The 19,748-nt window shown below is 38.5% G+C and overlaps 1 protein-coding gene, 1 long non-coding RNA gene, 1 other non-coding gene and 1 pseudogene across 10 annotated transcripts in view; 2 read left to right on the top strand and 2 right to left on the bottom strand.

Annotated features, from left to right (window-relative positions):
• Positions 1 to 15,350, bottom strand: part of LOC147584221 (uncharacterized) — a 198,412-nt gene extending 183,062 nt beyond the window's left edge. For all 3 annotated transcript variants that reach the window (XR_015243034.1, XR_015243006.1, XR_015243030.1), the window contains exons 1-2: positions 15,156 to 15,350; positions 14,630 to 14,742 (exon numbers count right to left, since the gene is read on the bottom strand). This is a non-coding gene — a long non-coding RNA (uncharacterized LOC147584221). The remainder of the gene's footprint in view (positions 1 to 14,629; positions 14,743 to 15,155) is intronic.
• Positions 15,351 to 15,373: 23 nt separating this feature from the next.
• Positions 15,374 to 17,078, top strand: LOC112861400 (uncharacterized; annotated as a pseudogene). Its single transcript, XR_003223645.2, has 3 exons — positions 15,374 to 16,042; positions 16,491 to 16,563; positions 16,907 to 17,078. The product of XR_003223645.2 is annotated as an uncharacterized LOC112861400 (transcript).
• LOC112861883 (small nucleolar RNA SNORA13) lies at positions 16,271 to 16,404 on the top strand. Its single transcript, XR_003223758.1, has one exon. It is a non-coding gene; the product is annotated as a small nucleolar RNA SNORA13 (small nucleolar RNA).
• Positions 17,079 to 18,676: 1,598 nt separating the features above from the next.
• The window catches only part of EPB41L4A (erythrocyte membrane protein band 4.1 like 4A), a 255,704-nt gene continuing 254,632 nt past the window's right edge, over positions 18,677 to 19,748 (bottom strand). For all 5 annotated transcript variants that reach the window (XM_025924337.2, XM_086683617.1, XM_086683457.1 and 2 more), the window contains one exon: positions 18,677 to 19,734. In XM_025924337.2, the coding sequence (XP_025780122.1) occupies positions 19,600 to 19,734 (135 nt within the window). In that variant the 3' untranslated portion in view covers positions 18,677 to 19,599. The remainder of the gene's footprint in view (positions 19,735 to 19,748) is intronic.

The raw sequence follows: 19,748 nt of genomic DNA, 5'->3' as shown, positions 1-19,748 counted from the left end.
GCTTATACTAAAACAGACCCATAAAGGAATTTTTTAAATTAGCATTCATTTACCATTCAGTTTGCAGCATCACCATCATTGACAAGTCAGTACTTTCTATAAAATGGTGCAGAGAAAATTTTACAGAAGTCTTTGTTAACCAGGCTAGAGACAAATGACATCTTACTCAAACACACCATTTATATACGAACACATTAAGCATTAATGATTAGTACATTCACAGTGAAAAATCTGTTAAGAAAAACATTTAAGCCCAATCACTTTCCCAAAATAAGTACAAAATTAAAGAAACAAGGCCTCTATAAACACAAACAGTCCTAGCTTTTAGAAAAAAAAAAGTCGACATAAATATCAGAAAAACAAATTGTAAATTGTAAATTTAGGGGTCAAATAGTATTATTACAAATCAGTAGGGTTACAAAAATATTTTTCACCGAATTCCTTAAGGTGTTGACACTTCTTGGTATGTTTTAGAATTCACGTTTCTCTTTTGTAAAATCTCTCTTTTTGCCTTTGATTCTACTAGGTTCTCAGCGTTCACATGGATTAACATGAATGATTTAATTATTAAGGACTGTATTTGTTATGATTATATTTATTATAAGAATTTGGCCAATATGATACATGGAATTTCTCTTTAATTATTAAAGACAAAGAAATTTAAAATTTTGCCAAATTAAGAATATCAATTATTTTCTTACTCCCTCCAATGGTTTTGTTTTTAAAATAAATTTTATTTATTATTTTGAAAGGTAATACTTTCTCATGATCAAAAAGTAAGATAAATCGCTCTACTACCTCATCATTCATTGTAACCAGTTTCTTGCCACCTTCCAAGCCATTGATTTTCAAGTTTATTCAGTACTGTCTATAATCAAGCAAGTATTTTTACATAGCTCTTTTAACATTTTTTCCCATTTAATTCTGTAAACTACATAGGCCTTATTTTGCTTTACATCAAGTAAAACTTTTTTTTTTTTTCAACATGACAAGTCACTCTTGCCAGCAACGTGTGTGGGTTAAACCCACCTTTCTCTGCTGATTTGGGAAGTTTGCTTTAAGACATATCAAGACTTAACATATACTCAGAATTGTTATGAGTTATATCTTCTATTCCATTGATAGATGAGTACTTGTGCCATTATCATACAGATTTAATTATCTTATAAAGTTTAAAATATGTCTTAATATTAATATTAGAATAGAATTAGAATATGTTGAATATTTGGGGTGCCTGGGTGGCTCAGTCAGTTATGCCCTGACTTGGGCTCAAGTCACAATCTTGGCAGTTCGTGGGTTTAAGCCCCGTGTTAGGCTCTGTGCTGGCAACTCTGAGCCTGGAGCCTGCTTCGGATTCTGTGTCTCCCTCTCTCTCTGCCCCTCCCCTGCTCATGCTCTGTATCTACCTCTCTCTCTCTCAAAAACAAACATTAAAAAATTTCTAAAAAATAGAGTATGTTTAACACTTAATATTAAAGAAGGAGTTAGTCCTCTACCATTACTATTTTTCTAAACTGATATGGCTATTCTCATCAATTTCTTATTCCAAATGAACTTGAGAATAATTTTTGTTAGGTTCCCAAAGAATTTGACCAAGTTACTTTAAGAAAGAGACTTGGTGAGAATTTCTCTAAATTATAAATTATTTTGGGAAGAATTATTACCTTTACGCATAGGTTATTAGTAGAATAAGCAGCCTTAGTGATAAGCCTTTCTGATGTTCTTAAGCTGGATGATTTTTCAAGGAGCAAATTGATGAAGAAACTCAAAAGGTGTTTTGTGCCTGCAAATATGGCAGGAGAGATATGCAGGAAAACCCCCTAATTCAGAATAATTAAAAGTGCTGGATAAAATATTTTTAAATATCATCCTAAATTAATGGTTGAGTTGGTTAAAAAATAGGGGAAGTCCTCAGAGGCCACAAATAAAAGACAACTTGAATACAAAGCAAGTTCTGGAGCTGGCATTTGCTTGGGACCTCTCTCCGGGTGGCTTAGAGTTTAGGCTTCCTAGAGCCATATGGGAGTCAGGAGATAAGACATGAGGCCTGAGTGAAGTGGGAAACAGAACTTTCCATATATGACCCGTGTGTAAGGTTGTGTCCCATGAAAGGCAACATCCTTGGTAAGTGAATTAGGTGAGGAAAGGGGGAATAACCCTATAGAGACAACCAATAGAGACAATAAGCCTAAGTATTATGAAGAAGGATAAAATGAGGGGAAAAGTTTCCCTTGAAAATTACTAACACCAGTCTCTGCTCATATAGAATAGGGTACATCCTATCTTATGTGCAGTAGATAGGATAGTCTGAGAGTGTTCATGGGTTAGCAGTGTCCCAAGTACCCAGCAATACCAAACATAACCCTTTCTAGAGGAACAGACCCAAATGGATACCACAACTTAACAAAAAAAAAAAAAAAAAAACCTAGGAGAAAATAGACAAGTGACAGTGAGTTGAAACAGAGTTAGACTATACAAATTTTTTACCTATAGGATATCAGATGAGTGTTTAATATATTTCAAGAAATAAAAGAGGGTACATAACAAAGGAAAAAAAGATATCACAAATAACCTACATCTTTGAGAAAGAACCAAAGAAAAATCCTAGAAAAATTTCTAATAATTGATATTAGCAACTCAACGTTTGGATCTGGTTCAAGATGGCAATAGAACAGGCTTTTTTTTTTTAATTTATATCCAAGTTAGTTAACATATAGCATAATAATGATTTCAGGAATAGAATTTAGTGATTCATTACTTACATATAACATCCAGTGCTCATCCCAACAAGTGTCCTCCTTAATGCCCCTTGCCCATTGAGCCCGTCCCCCAACCCAAAACCCCTCCAGCAACCTTGTTTGTTCTCTGTATCAAAGAGTCGCTTATGGTTTGTCTCCCTCCCTGTTTTTATTACTTTTGCTTCCCTTCCTTTATGTTTATCTGTTTCATATCTTAAATTCCACATATGAGTGAAGTCATATGATATTTGTCTTTCTCTGACTAATTTATTTCACTTAGCACAATACACTCTAGTTCCATCCATGTTGTTGCAAATGGCAATATTTCATTCTTTTTAATCACTGAGTAATATTCTCATATAAGAGGCTCTTGACCTCACCTCCTCCTATGGACACACCAAATCTACAGCCACATACAGACCAAGTATCTCTGAAAAAAGGCCAGAAACTATCTGAGTGGCTCCCACACATTGGGTAAATGAGAAAAGACTCACATAAAACCCGGCAGAAGAGGCTAATAAACAATCTCACCATAAACCCCACCTCTGGCACAGCAACACACAACCCGGAGGGAACTTCCAACTTCAAGCCTTGCACTTCCACCTAAGAAATGGGTGACCAAAACGCCAGATTTTGAAAGTTAATGGGGCTTGCATCCATGAGACCAACAAGGCTATAGAAAACTAAGAGACAGTTCTTAAAGTGCTTACAAGGACTTACCACAGCAAACTCCTTAGGGTCCAGCTTAAACATGGCCAGTCTTTCTGTGAAAGAGGTCTATCTACACATCTTAATACCGATAGCCTGCACAGTGGGCCTCTAATTTAGTGCACAACAAAGAGCTGACTACAATACCCTCCAGAGACCAGGGAGCTGGTGGGTACCACCTTTGTGCTCTCTTGCTGCCTCATGCCAGATTGCCAATATTTCCAGGAAAGGAGCTTGTGTATACATCTGGGGACCCAGTTTTTGTGGCTGCCATCCAAAAGATGCCCTTTCATCACCTGGCTCTAGTGGCCAGTGTGGCTCACATTTTCAGGTCCCTCCCACAAAACTATAACAAACAGAGAAATAGTTCTTGGCCACTTATCCCCTCAGGACACAGTGCTGAGGCCACAGACAGAAATGCCCATCTCCCAGTCTTCCCCTGAAAGAGGCATATTTGATATTTTAAAAGCTGCTGCCTGGAAGTTAAGCTTCCAATGAGCCTGAATGTAGGTGTTGACTGAGATCCTCCCCTTTGGGACACTGACAGGTCTTGACACACTTTCAATACTGGAAGCCACCAAGAAAAAAAAAGACTGCTTAGGCAATCACAAAGACTTGAGAGAAAAACAATAGCTAGGGCAAGGTTGAATGATATGGTTCTTCTTCCACATGAGAACAAGTCCATCAAGACTAGGAAATGTGGCTATTTTATCTAATGCATAGAAATCATCACTGAGAGGAAAAATGAAGAAATAGAGGAATATGTTCCAAATGAAAGAATAAAACATCAGAATAAGACTTAATGAAACAAAAATAAGTGATCAACCTGACAAAGAGTTAAAATAATGGTCATAAAGATACTCACTGAGGCCAGGAGAACAATGCATGAACAAAGTAAGAATTTTAACAAAGGGATAGAAAATATAACAAAGTACCATACAGAAACCACAGAGCTAAGGAATACAAAATCTAAGCTGAAAAATTCAATAGAGGGGTTCAATAGCAGACTGGTTGCAGTGGAAAAAGGATCAGTTACTCAAAGATAGAATAGTGGAATTCATCCAATCAGAAGAGCAAAAGAAAAAAGAAAAAAAGATAGCTTAAGGGACTGTTGGGACACTATCAAGCAGGCCAATGTTTGCATGATAGGGGATCCAGAAGGAGGAGAAAGAGGTGAAAAACTTACTTGAAGAAACAATGACTGAAAACCTCCCTAACCTGGGGAAGAAAAAAGACATTCAGAACTAGGAATCCTAGAGAGTTCCAATAAAATAAACCCAAGAAGACCTACACCAGGATGCATAATTTAAGTATCAAAAGTAGAAAGTAAGAAGAGAATTTTAGAAGCACCAAGAGAAAAACAATTTGTTATATACAAGGGAACCCCCATTAGACTATCAGCAGAAACTTTGCAGGCCAGCAAGGAGTGGCACAATATATTCAAAGTGCTTAAAGAAAAAACTGCCAATCAAGAATACTCTACCTGGCAAAGTTGTCCTTCAGAACTGAAGGAGAGATAAAAAGTTATCTAGACAAGCAAGAGCTTAAGAAGTCCAGCACCACCCCACTGGCCTTATAAGAAATGTTAAGGTGATTTCTTTAAGCTGACATGAAAGGGCTCTAATTAACAACAGGAAAATATCTGAAAGTATAAATCTCACCAGAAAAGGTAAAAACATAGTTAAGTTCAGAATAACCTAATGTAATGGTGGTGGGTTAATCATTTATAAATCTAACATGAAGTTAAAAGACAAAAGTAGTAAATGTAACTAACTACAATAATTTGTTAATGGATACACATGTAAAAAGACAAATTATGACATTAAAAATATAAAACATGAGAGGGGAAGTAAAAATGTAAAGCTTTTGAATGCATTTAAATTTAATTGTTATCAGCTTAAAATAGACTAGTATAACTCTAGAATGTTTGATGTAAGCTTCATGGTAACCACAAAGCAAAAGCCTACAGTAAATACACAAAAGATACACAGAAAGGAATCTAAACATATCATTATAGAAAAGTATCAAGTGACAAAGGAAGAAAACAAGAACAAAAGAATTACAAAACAGCGAGAAAACAACAAACTGGCAATAAGTCCATACATATCAATATTTACTTTAAACATTAATGGACTAAATTCTCTAGTCAAAAGAACAAGAGTAGTTCAATGTAGTAAAAAAATATAAGACCTGGGGCACCTGGCTGTCTCAGTTGGTAGAGCATGCAATTCTTGATCTCAGGGTTGTAAGTTCAAGCCCCATGTTGTGTGTAGAGATTACTTAAAAATGGAATGGAATGGAATAAAATAAAATAAAATAAATAAGACCCAACTATATGCTGCCTACAAAAGACTTACTTCAGCTTTAAGGACACACATAGACTGAATGTGAAGGAATAGAAAAAGATATTCCCCAACCTGGGGAAGAAAAGAAAGCATGGGTAGCTATACTTAATTAGACAAAACAAACTTTAAGACAAAGACTAATAAGAGACAAAGAAGGTCACTACATGATGATAAAATGGTGAATCCAAGAAGAGGATATGGCAATTGTAAATATTTATGGACCCAACATAGGAGAACCAAGATATACAAAACAAATACTTACAGAACTAAAGGGGGTAATAGACAGCAATACAGTAATAGTAGGGGACTTCAACACCCCATTTTCATCAATGGGTAGATAATCCAGACAGAAAATCAATAAGGAAACATTGGACTTAAAGTACACATTATACCAGAGGGATTTAATAGACATTTACAGAACCATTCCATCAAAAAGCAGTAGAATATTCATCTTGAGCAAATGTGGAACATTCTAATTCTCCAGAATAGATCAATCATATGTCAGGCCACAAAACAAGTTTTAATAAATTTAGAAGACTAAAATCATATCAAGCATCTTTTCCAATTCCCATGGTATAAAACTAGAAATCAATTATAAGAAGAAAACTGGAGAATTCACAAATATATAGAAATTAAACATGTTACTGAATAACAATGATCAAAGAAGAAACTACAAGATAAATAAAAAATATCTTCAGACAAATGAAAAAGGAAATATAACAACCAAGACTAAAGGGATTCAGCAGAAAACAATTGTTAGAGTGAAGTTCACAGCAATAAGTGTCTATAGTAAAAAATGAAAAAGATCTCAAATAAACAATCTAACTTTATACCTTAAGGAACTAAAAAAGAACAAATGAAGCCCAAACTTACCAGAAGGAAGGTCATAAAGATCATAGCCAAAATAAGTGAAATGGAGATTAAAAAGACAATAGAAAAGATCAATGGAACTAAATGTTCTCTGAAAATATAAATAAAGTAGGTAAATCTTTAGCTAGATTCACTAAGAAAGAGAGAAGATGCAAATAAAATTAGAAATTAAAGAGGAAATGGTGGCATAACTACTAAACAGAAATACAAAGGATCATATGAGACTACTATGAACAATTATACGCTAGCAAATTGGACAACCTAGAAGAAATGAATAAATTCCTAGGAACATACTACCTACCAAGGCTGAATCATGAAGAAATAAAATCTGAACAGACCAATAACAAAGAGACTGAATTAGTAAACAAAAACCTCTTAATAAACAAAATTTCAGGGTCAGATGGCTTTACTGGTGAATTCTACCAAACATTTAAAGAAGAATTAAGGGGTACCTGGGTGGCTCAGTCAGTTAAGCATCCAACTCTTGGTTTTGGCTTAGGTCATGATTTCATGGTTTAGGCTCTTCACAGACATTATGAAGCCTGCTTGGGATTCAATCTCTCTCCCTCTCTCTACCCCTCCCCTGCTCACATGTTCTCTGTTTCTCAAAATAAACATTTTTTAAAAATGAAGAATTAATATAAATCCTTCTTAGACTCTTCCAAAAAATAGAAAATAAAGGAGCTCTCCCAAACTCATTTTATGAGGCCAGATTTCCTTGGTACCAAAACCAGATAAGGACACTATAAGAAAGAAAATTACCAGCTAATATCCCTGATGAACACACATATAAAAATCCTTAAAAAAAAAAATTAGCAAACTGAATTCAACAGTACATTAAAAGGATCATACACCATGATCGGGTGGGATTTATTTTAGGGATGTGAGGATGGCTCAATATCTGCAAATCAATCAATATGATATACCACATTAATAAAGTGAAGGATAAAAATCATATGATCATCTCAAAAGATGCAGAAAAAGCATTTGACAGAATTTAGCATCCATTCATGATAAAACTCTCAAAGTGGCTATAGAGGGAACATATCTCAACACAGTGATGCCTTATGCCATATATGCCACATACGACAAGCCCATAGCTAACATCATACTCAACAGTGAAAAACTGAAGACTTTTCTCTTGGAAAAGGACTATGACACCCACTCTTGCCACTTTTATTCATCCAAATAGTGGAAGTCAAGCTAGATTTATTAGGCAAGAAAAAGGGAAAAACAAGCATCCAAATGAGAACAGATGAAGTAAAAGTGTGTCTAATTCCAGATGACATATTATATACAGAAAAACCTAAAGACCATCAAAAAACTTAAATGAATTCAGTAAAGCTGCAGGATACAAAATCATTATACAAAAATCAGTTGTGTTTCTATACACAAAACGGGCAGAAAGAGAAATTAAGAAAACAATCACATTTACAACTGCATCAAAAAAAATAAAATACCTAGGAATAAATTTAATCAATGAGGTAAAAGACCTATACAATGAAAACTATATGCCACTGATAAAGGAAATTGAAGAAGACATAAATAAATGGAAAGATATTCAGTGCTCATGGATTAGAAAAATTAACATTGCTAAAAGGTCCCTAACACCCAAAGTGATCTACAGATTCAATGCAATCCCTATCAAAACTCCAGTGGCAGAGTGCCTGGGTGGCTTAGTCAGTTAAGTGTCCAACTCTTGATTTCAGCTCAGGTCATTACCTCGCAGTTCATGGGATTGATCCCCCTGTCAGGCTCTGTGCTGATAGCACTGAGTCTCCTTGGGATTCTCTCTCTCCTCTCTTCCCCTGTGCTCATACCCACACACACTCTCTCTCCAAATAAATAAGCATGAAAAAAAAAAAAAAAAAACTCCAGAGGTAGTTTTCATAGAAATAGAACAAATGACCCTAAAATTTGTATGAAACCACAGAAGATTCCAAATAGCCAAAGCAATCTTGAGAAAAAACAATCTGGAAGCATCACACTTCCTGTCTCTAAACTCTATTACAAAGCTATAGTAATCAAAATAGTACAATGTTAGCATAAAAACAGACATATAGATCAATAGAACAGAACAGAGAGCCCAGAAATAAACCCATGTAAGGCCAATTAATATATGGCAGAGGAACCAAAACTATACAATGGGGAAAGGACAGTCTTCAACAGTGACGGGAAAACTGGAAAACAACATGCAAAAGAATGAAACTGGACTACTATCTTATACCACATACAAAAATCAACTCATAATGAATGAAGGACTTGAACATAACACCTGAAACCATAAAGCTCCTAAGAGAAAACATAGACGGACAGTAGGCTCCTTGACATCAATCTTGGCAATGATTTTTTTTTGGATTTGATAACAAAAGCAAAAGCAACAAAAGCAAAAATAAACACATAAGAATTACCTCAAACTAAAAAGCTTCTGCAGAGCAAAGAAAACAACAAAATGTAAAGGCAACCTACAGAATAAAAGAAAATGTGTGCAAATCTGATAAGGGGCTAATATCCAAACTATACAAGGAACTCCTACAACTCAATAGCAAAAAAACAATCCAATTTAAAAATGGGCAGAAGATTTGAACAGACATTTTCCAAAGACATACAGATGGTCAAAAGACATGAAAAAATGTTCAACATCACTAATAATCAAAGAAATGTAAATCAAAACCACAATGAGGTGCCCCTTCACACCTGTTAAAATGGATATTATCAAAAAGACAAGAAATAACAAGTGTTTGTAAGGATGTGGAGAACAGGGACTCCTTGTGCACTGTTGGTGGGAATGTAGTTGGTGCAGGCACTATGGAAAACAATACTGAGTTTCCTCAAAAAATTAAAAATAGAATTACCATATGACCCAGCAATTTCTCTTTGGGGTATTTATCCAAAGAAAACGAAATTATCATCTTGAATATTTACAATAGCCAAGACATGGAAAAAACCTAATTGCCCATCCATGAAGGAATAGATAAAGCAAATTTTATATCTAAAACAACATATGTGTTTGCTTTATCCATGTGTGTGTGTGTGTGATCAGCCATTAAAAAAGTAGGAAATTCTGCTACTTGCAATAATATGGGTGGATAGACCTTAAGGATATTACACTAAGTAAAATAAGTCAGAGAACTACAAATTCTGTATGCTCTCACTTACATGTGGAATATTCAAAAAGAATTGAATTTATAGATACAGAGAACAGATTGGTAGTTGCCAGAGGAAAGGCATGCATGGGGGTGAAGGGAGTAGGCAAATTGGGTGAAGGTAGTCAAAAGGTACAAACTTCCAGTTCTAAGATAAAAAAGTCCTGAGGATGGGATGTACAGCATGGTGACAATAGTTAACAATACTGTACCGTACATGTAAAAGTTGCCAAGAGAGTAAATCATAAAAGTGAACAGGAAAAAATTGCAACTATGTGGTGATAGATGTTCACTAAACTTACTGTGGTGATCATTTTACAACATATACACATGTCAAATCACTATGTTGTATACCTGAAACTAATACAATGTCATATATCAATTATATCTCAATAAAATTAATTAAAAGTAAAATAAAAAGATAATCAGATAATATAATAAGGTATGATAAATCTATTTTTGGTCTTTGTCCCTGGTTCTTGGCACAGAGCTCCTAAAACCTTTGGATATTCTGAATGACAGAAGCATCTTTTATTATTCGGGACAAGCCCCTTCCAGTTATGTTTATATCATTAAGGTGACTCTTGATAGTCTCCCTTGGTAGCTTCAGGAGTGGAACTTCTTGCCAGAGGAATCAACCATGTGACTACAGAGATGGAATTTTCAGCTCTACCCATCTAACCCCCATCTTGGGAAAAGTGTGAGGGGTTAGAGATTTTGTTCAATCACCAACAGCCAGTGATTTAACCAATCATTCCTGTGTAGTGGAACCTCCATAAAAACTCCTACTAGACAGGGAGATTCTTGGTTGGTTAATACATCCAAGTGCTGGGAACGTGGCATACCCAGGGAAGGCATAGAAGCTCATGCTGCTCCTCACACTATACTTTGCCTTATGCATCTCTTCCATTTGGCTGTTTCTGAGTTGTAGCCTCTATAATACACTGGTAATAGTAAGCAAAGTGTTTTCCTGAGTATGTGAGTCCTTGTAGTGAATTACCAAACCTGAGGTGGGGGAAGGGTCATGTTAACCCCCAAATTTTTGGTTGCGCAAAAGTGTGAGTAGCCTGACCATCCCATTGCAGCTGGCAAATGAAATGAGGGCAGTCTTGCAGGAGTAAGCTCTTAACCTGTAGGGTCTGATGCTAACTCAAGGGAATTAGTATCAGAGTTTAAGTGAATTAGACACCCAGTTGGTGTCAAACAATCAAAGAATCGTTGGTGTGAGGGAAAAAACTCAGAATAATGAACAACTTCCTGCTAACAAACTTGAAAAGAGACATTTTCCTAGGAAAGACGTTTGGAAGTCATTCCAAACATGACTGAAGAAGAAAAAACCTGAATGGTCCTATAACCATTAAAGAAATTCAATCAGTAGTTAAAATTCTTCCCATAAAGAAAATACTAGGCCCAGATAGTCTTAAAAGTCTGTGGCTTATGTTTAAGGCACCTGGGTGGCTCAGTCATTAAGCATCTGATTCCGGCACAGAATCAGATTTTTTTTTTATTTTTAAAATTAAAAAAAATTAATTCTGGGTGTATCTGGGTAGCTCAGTCAGTTGAACATCTGACTCTTAATTTCGGCTCAGGTCATGATGTCGAGGTTCATGAGATTAAGCCCCATATCTGCCTCTGCACTGACAGCGTGGAACCTGTTTGGGATTCACTCTCCTTCTCTCTGCCCCTCCCCTGCTAGAGTGCATGCTCTCTCTCTCTCTCTCTGTCTCTCTTTCTCTCTCTCTCCCCCCCCCAAATATAAATAAATAAACACTTTAAAAAGTTAATCCTGACATTATATTAAATTTTTTGGAGAAGAGGAAAATTTCTCCAAGTAAATTTATAAAGCCATCACAGGCATATTCCACAAAACATTTCCCTGATGGATGTTTTCCCAGTAAATTCCCTCCTGTATTTAATTCTCCAATGCCGTACAACGTATATATCTCTCAAACTAACATGTCAACTGATATTTATGTAGGAAATACTTTATTTAGCACCCCAAAACTCAATACATTTTTACCACCACCACCAACAACAACAAAGGTATAGGAAATGCCTTGAGTTACATTACAAACGTTGGTAAGATGTCCACACCATGTCAGCAAATCAAAAGCATACTGAATATCAAAGAAGGGGATCACAAATGCTACTGGTGATAAAAGAAGCATTAAAATATCATCCTCATTGTGAATCATTCTCTGTCACATTCCCAGTGTCTTTCGTATTTCATATTGCCCTTTTCCCCATGGTTTTATAGAATAAGAACCAAAAATGTTGACAAAGCGTTAAAGAACTTAATGGAGAAGGAAGAAAAAAAAGCAGAAAAGTAGTAACAATGAAAGAGAGGCTGTTACTGCTGACAAAGCAACTATTTATTAACAACTATATTGTTTAGTGATTCAGGAAGCAAAGTTATGAATATTTACATCCTAATGCTATACTTTGCTATTTAATGGAGGTTTGCTTACCATGTTTTAGTTATATTTTAGGAAATTGATTTGGGTTAACAAGCCACCCACTATAATTTTACCATTTAAAATAAAAATAGGGGCACTAGGTGGCTCAGTCAGTTCAGCATGTGACTCGTGATTTCAGCTCAGGTCCTCATTTCAAGGTTTGTGAGTTCAAGCCCCACATCAGGCTCCATGCTGAGTGTGGAGCCTGCTTGGGATTCTCTCTCTCCCTCTTTCTCTAGCCCTCCCCCACTTGTGCACATGCTCATGTACTCTTTTTCTCTCTCAAAATAAACTTTAAAAAAAAAATAATGAGAAAGAGATAAAGCTTTTGCAGATGATGTGATTTTTTAGAAGAAAACCCAAAGAAATATGCAAATGACTTTAAATTATAAAAAGTATTCAAATTATTTAATATCTGTTGGATATTAATTTGGATCTATAGCACCCACCATAAACAAACATCAACCTCATATGGTTAGAATGAAATGTGCATCGTTCATCTGCAAAACTGTACTTATGCTCCTGATGAAAAAATTGGGAGTGGGACAAGGAGGGGGATAAGAAAAACAGCTCACTTCTCACTCTCTGCCTCTTACAGGGAGTTTGTTTCGTTGGTTTGTTTTGCTGCCATAACAAATTAACACAAATTTAGCAGCTTAAAACAACACAAATTTATTATCACACCTCTGTCGACAGAAATCTGGCATGAGCCTCACTGGCTAAAATCAAGGAATCAGCAGGGTCGTGCTCTTTTCTGGAGACCCCAGGAAGGAACCTGTTTCTATGCTCATTCAGGTTGTTGACAGAAGTCAGTTTCCTGCAGTTGTAGAAATGAAGTCCCTGGTCCTTGCTGTCACCTGAGGGCCATTACCAGCTTCTAGAGCTGAAACTGTATTCTTTGACTTCAAAGATCTTCCTCCAGTCTCAAAGCTAGCAATGGAAGGTTGAGCCCCTCTCCTGCCTTCTCTTCAGCCACATCTCTAATTCCTCTGCCTTCTTCTTTGATTTTTATCTCATCTCGTGGTCCCTAACATTAATCACATATTCACAGGTTCAGGAGAGGAGGATGTGGAACATTTGGTGGACCATGATTCTGCCTACCCCACAAGGAAACCCAGCTTCTTCCATGTTTGCACTACTGCTACCTGTAGCTTGTACATCCTTATAATAATGCCTCAGCCCCAGCAGGCAAGGGTGGTGGGAAAACTAGGTAGAAAACATCCTTTATATTTTTCTTATGTCCTTGCTGCTGGCCTTGGCTTAATTATTGGATTTTCTTTATCAGGCTGTGTGAGGTTGAAGCAGACAGGAAGATGAAGAATTTAGAATTGATTTCCTGACAACACTAATCCAGTAACTGGAACAAATGCCTCCCCTCTTTCTACTCTTGAAACCATCCAGAGTTTGGGAAAGAGATATAAAGGGGACAATAGGAAAGAGGAAGGCAGGAGCAAAAATGTCAAGCCATTAAAAGACAAACATAAGCATATTTGTCCTTTCCTTAAGAACTCAACCCGAGAAGATTCCATACCTGGGGTGGTGATAAATGAGAGGAAGAGCTAAGCTCCTAAGAGTCATTTGTTGGGTGTTACGATGTATTACGCAGTGCTAGATGATTCCACAAGCCTTTCTTAATTCTTTAAACTAACATGTGGTTCACGGGTATAGTTATTATCCTGTAAATGAGGAACCTTGGGGCTCAGAGAGGTGGTCATTTACTTGAGAGAACAAATGTCAGAGCTGGATGTAAACCTAGGTCCGGGGGCTGCTCCAGCTCAAGGGAAGTTCCTCTCTCCCTGACTTCCCCTAGCAAGAAGGCAAGCTTGAGATTTGTTATGAACACTACACTGTTCCCTTCAACGTCTTGAAATTATAGAGGTATCCTCCTTCCCCAACCTTTCCCTCCCCCAGATGTTAGTGACTTCCTAATGAAGGTCTCAGTTATTTCCTTTCTTGTGATCATTACACATTACTCCTTCTGTATGTCCCCATTGTCTGAGTTGATGTTACCATTCAGGCTAGTACTTATGTAATGACCACTGGGCTGTGAGCTTGAATTTTCTTTTTCTTTTCTCCTTTTCTCTCCCTCTCTCTTTTTCAGAAGATTCAAAGAAACAAGGAAAGGTGCTGGCATGTGGTCTCTGGATAAGTCTCCGCTAGGACTTATAGGAGCAAGGAAACCCCCTTGCTATCACACAGCAGGTTTTACTGCAGTCTCTATCCCTTCAATGAGTATGGTTATCAAGCAAAAAGCCAATTAGCAACCTCTGCTTTACTTCTGTGGTAATAATTAATCAACTCTAGAATTTCAGCCTAAAATCCCAACTCCTACCGCAAGTACAAAGCCTTATATGATTTGCTCCTACCTGTCTCTTCCGCTGCGTCTTATGCCACTCTGTACTCCTCAGGCACCTGCAGCCACACTGGCCAAGGCCTGCTTCTCAGCACTGGAAATGTGACTAGTCTCAACTGAAATGCGCTGGAAGTATAAAATATACACCAGACTTTTAAGCAAAATATATCACTAATATATATCACTAATCACTAATGATTTTATATTGATTACATGTTGGGTTACAATGGAAACTAATTTAATTTGTTCCTTTTTATTTTTTTATTTTTTGTGGCAATTTGAACATTTAAAATGAATTCGTGGTCCGCACTGTATTTCTATGGGACAGTGCTGCTCTACCACATTACCTTCTTTTGTTTCCCTACTTGACACACTGTCTGGACCTACAGTGTCCATGTTATCTGTTTAGTACCTTTCTCGCCCAACCAGGACGTAAGGCAGGAATACTGTCCTCATTCACACCTGATTCCCAGGCATTTAGGACAGAGCCTGAAGCTTCCTAAGTACGCTACAAATAGTCTTTGAAGGAAAGGCCTTACTCTTCCTCAGCTGGAGACTAAAGAACTCGAGGTCTCAAGTCCTCTGAGTTACACCCGTGGCTCAGAGCGGACCACATGCTCCCGACCCTGGGAAAGAGGGAGGTGGATGCACAACCAGACGGGAAAAAAGCCTTCCGGAAGGTAGCACCGGTCGCACGACGCACAAACGAGGCGGCGACCCCAAGCCCCTTCGCCCTCTTTCCTCCTGGAGCCCCGCCCCACGGCCAATCATTGGGCACTTAGCCCTCGCGCCACATTGCGGCGTCTCGCGAGGGCGCAGCGGCCAGTGGTACAGCCCGTTCCCCCCGCGCTCCCCGGACAGTGGGTCCTTCCAGTCGTAGAAAAGCATTGTGGGAGGAGACCCCGGCCTTTTCTGCTTTTGCGCTCCGGGGTAGGGGAGGTGTTTCGCGCTTTCCGGGATGGCGGGGTTGGGGGACGCGGGGTATCTCGGTTTCCGAAGGGCCCAGGCGCTGAGCAGGGACGCGCGGCCACCCTGAGGGCGATGGGATATGGTTCGCCGCTGTGCCGGGCCCGAGGATCCCGTGCCGTGAGTCCGTGGAGGGAAGCGGCCCGGCCTGGTCTCCGCCATGTTGTCCGTGGACCTCAGAAGACCCCAACGCGGCCCCCAGGCTGCGTTCCCACTCCAGGAAGTGGAAGATGGACTTGAGTGCATTTGAGTTTATTGGACACGTACTGTGTGTCAGGGAATTTTTAATAGAAACAGATTTCTCGTGAAAGAGAAAGGCCTCACCCTGTAACTGCATGTATGCCTACCGTATCCCATTTGAGATCAAGTCTACATAGGAGTAAAGTGCCGTTTAAGGTTTAGATCTCGATATTTGTTTCAAGATAGAGAACTTGGCGAGTGAGCGGCAGCAGCTTCGCAGGTGAGTTTGCATTTAGTGCAAGGAGGAACCAGTTGCATCCCAGCTTTTGAAGGTTTTAACCACTTAAAACACTTTCTACTGCAGTTCTTGTTAACCTAGTCGGGTTTGAATTGTACAAGAAAATCTACAGCTGGTATTAATCACCTTTGAGCTCATCCACAGAACAGTACATTATGGGGTCAGCAAATTTGTGCCATAGATAGAGCAGTCCTTGGGTAGGTTTCTTGTAGCCTTTGTGTTGCCCGTTCACTTTTGGAAACTAGTGAATGTGGTGTCAAAAAAGGCGTAAACTAAACACTTTGCAGCCTTTTCCTGCCCTTGAATTTGGTATCTTTGGCGTAGGAGCTGCACAAGTAACAGTTTATGCTTTTACATTAGTTGACACGTGTGATCTTGAGTCTTAAGCGTATAGTTTCTCTTAAGCAGTTTTTAACTACATTTTGTTCAGGTGAAAAACGGATGCTTGAAGCATATCCTGCTGCTAGCTGAATTCTGTCCTGGAGCACCAAGGGTGACCTAAGGTAGGATGATGGTGTTGTAGTGCTGTCTTAAAACAGTTATTTGTAATGCAAACTTCTAGGTTGGGGTGCTTTAATGGGTATTAAATTAGTACTGCAACGTGTAGTTAAGGTGAAGTTAACGGCAAATAGGAAAGCCTGTTCCCAGCTTAGTTTCGGAATTTTAAAATACGTGTTTGTGTAGTAACTAAATTTCCAACACTTGCCAAATCTCAGGTTTTACGTGGACGTTTAAAGCTGAGTCCAAAATACAATTCAGAAGGATATACTGAGTTTTATTATGAAGCTTTTAATGTTTGATGCACGTGAATATATGTCAAATTCAGTGCTTTATTTTGTCTTTTAGGATGTCCTTGATGAATTCAAAACCATCACAGGAAATCTTGACAAGAGTTGCTTGGATCATTTAAAATTCCCAGGAGTCTGAGGGGGTACTAAAACAACTGTTTTGGAACTGTCCATAAATCTACCTTTAAAATAGTGGGGCTATGAATAAATATTTCCTTGTGCTTCTTGGAGGTTTGTGTATTAAGTAATTAACTGCCAGCAAATAGCATTCTTTTGAAAAATCAAAGGGAAAGGGAGGGTTTCTATCCTCCCCGCCCCTGAAACTTGAGAATGGTTTAATCTCAGCTAAGATTGATATTCAGAGCTACCAGTTAGGGAGAACTAAGTGCTTGCTTTCAGTGCCTCGGCCTGGTGAACTAGAGTAGTTGGTTTTTAGGTCACAGGTGTGTTTTACGTTGTCACTGCATTTTTTTTTTTTTTTTTTTACCCTCCACCTCAACTTTGTAGGAAAGAACAAATAGTCTTTGGGCATTGAAACATTTATTGAGTTTTTCAATAACGTACTAGGAGGTGGGAACACAAGGGTGAGCAAAACACAGTCCCTCCCTTTGGAAGCTTAGAGTTGAATGGCAGAAATATCACAGATATGAAACTGCCTTTGTGAGACAAGTCTCATTCATGAGTTGACCAAGGAAACCTGAGAAAGCGGTTGAGATTAAGGGCAGTTATCATTTTTGCAAAGCAAAGTTGGGAATGGCATATGCAGAGGCCTTGGCCTAGGAAAGATACAGGTTTGTGACAGTTGTAGTTACTTTCCGTCTTAAGCGTCCTGATTTAGATAAGAGTTGAGTGCTTAATGAGGCTTGAAGGTGGCTATTAAGGGAGCCCATGGGTGTTACAAAATGAGCCTGAGCAGGTAAAACAACAGACCACATAGGGCTCTGTTTAAAGCAAGGGGAAATTTTATAGTTGTCATGTGTAAAAAAGGAGATGCAGGTGGGCCAGTTGTTGAAGCAAGAGAGGACCACCTTGGACCAGGGTGGTAGTAAAATTTGGAGATCATTAAGCTATAGAGAGCAGAGCTAACAGGACTTGGTAATAGGGGAGGTGTCTAATGATTGCTATGTATGTAGTTTTGCACATTCACATGGTAGTGGTCCTGAATCCAGGGAGCAGCATTTTATTTTTTTTTTAATTTTTTTTTTTTCAACGTTTATTTTTATTTTTGGGACAGAGAGAGACAGAGCATGAACGGGGGAGGGGCAGAGAAAGAGGAAGACACAGAATCGGAAACAGGCTCCAGGCTCTGAGCCATCTGCCCAGAGCCTGACGCGGGGCTCGAACTCACGGACCGCGAGATCGTGACCTGGCTGAAGTCGGACGCTTAACCGACTGCACCACCCAGGCGCCCCCAGGGAGCAGCATTTTAAACTGTTGAACTGGGATTGCCTTTGAAAAATCTAAGTGGCCTGGCAGAAAGACTAAGCTATGGAAATAAACCTTAAGGCTATGGGCATAAATAAGATCCACCTGGGGTAGAGGAAGAGGACTAAGCTCTGGGAAACTAATTGATGAGGTAGAATAGCATCTTACTGAAGAGCAGTAAAAGATGGTCAGAACAGTGCAAACAATGAAATACTGCACTAGAAATATGGCAGGGCAGCCTAAAGTTACCTTTGGGATTTGGTGACAGGTGATTTTAGCGTAAGGTGTGTAGTGGAGGAGGATCTTAACAGTTTACAGTCGGGATTAGAAGAATTGACACCAGCTGCAGATAATCCTTTTGAGAAACTTGGAATGGGAGAGGAAAATAGTAGCTGGAGAGGGATTTGTGGTTGAAAAAGTTGGTTGGCTTTTATTTTCCTTTTTTTAGATGGGAGAGCTAATAGTTTAAAACCAAATGGCAAGGATCTAGCTGACAGGAAGTGGACAGGGACAGGAAGGCTGAAGGAGAGTGGGTTCCAAAACACAGGTGCAGGGACAGGAGGAAAGGAAGGATTAGTGTTGATGACAGGTGGAAAGTTTGTGGGTAGGGAGATAATGTCCTGCAGGAGTATCTGTTTTCTCTGGAAAGTGGAGTGGCAAAGTCATCCTCAGATGAACTCATCTTTGGGGGTGGGAGTTAGATAGCCAGGCAGGATGGAGAGACCATTTGAGGTTGGGTTTCATGAATTTATAAACGGAGGTCAACTACACATAGCATTTTCTTTTTTTTTGAAAACACAAGGACACTAGAAATTCAAAGCAACACTTAAAAAGCTTTTTACATTTGTAAATAACCAGTGGGACTTAATGCCACAAAATACAGTATTACAAAGAACATTTATATGAATAAAAACGTCAGTCTGAAAGTGAGATCTCAGTCTTCATACATCTGTGCACAGGCTGAGATCCACCTAGAGTTGGGAAGAACCTTTTTGTCCACTTCGTGTACCTAGCTAGGCAGCTGCACACTAGGATTCCAGACCTTTGATCAGAACCACCTGATCTTGGTTGTGGACACAAGATAACTGGAGTTTCCAGGAAGGAAAGTAGGGCATCAAGGCATGAGTTTTCTCAACCCTTCTTTGAGTTGCCAAATAAAAAGGCCCTTCAGCACAAATACACTGTTAAACATTTAGAAGATGCAACAGACTCCCATTTTTTTTCTGAAGAAACACTTTTTGCAGGTCCAAGATATATGAATAATTCACAGTTTGAAAGTAAAGGTGGCACACACACACACCCTTCCCACCCCTATTCTCCGGCCCTTCACTGGATCAAGTCCATCTTGAGGCGTGAAGCTTGGACAGTTTTCACTGTTTTTGCTATGTGTTTTCCAGTCAGATTGCTTGTAGATGTCTGCGATTTTTCTTCAATCAGGCTATCTTTAGATCCATTTCTTCTCTAGAAGAAAATAT

This window comes from Puma concolor, chromosome A1 (genome assembly GCF_028749965.1).
Source record: "Puma concolor isolate L17-30 chromosome A1, mPumCon1.1.hap2, whole genome shotgun sequence".
Lineage (NCBI taxonomy): Eukaryota > Metazoa > Chordata > Mammalia > Carnivora > Felidae > Puma > Puma concolor.
This window is presented reverse-complemented; position numbering and strand designations above follow the sequence as displayed.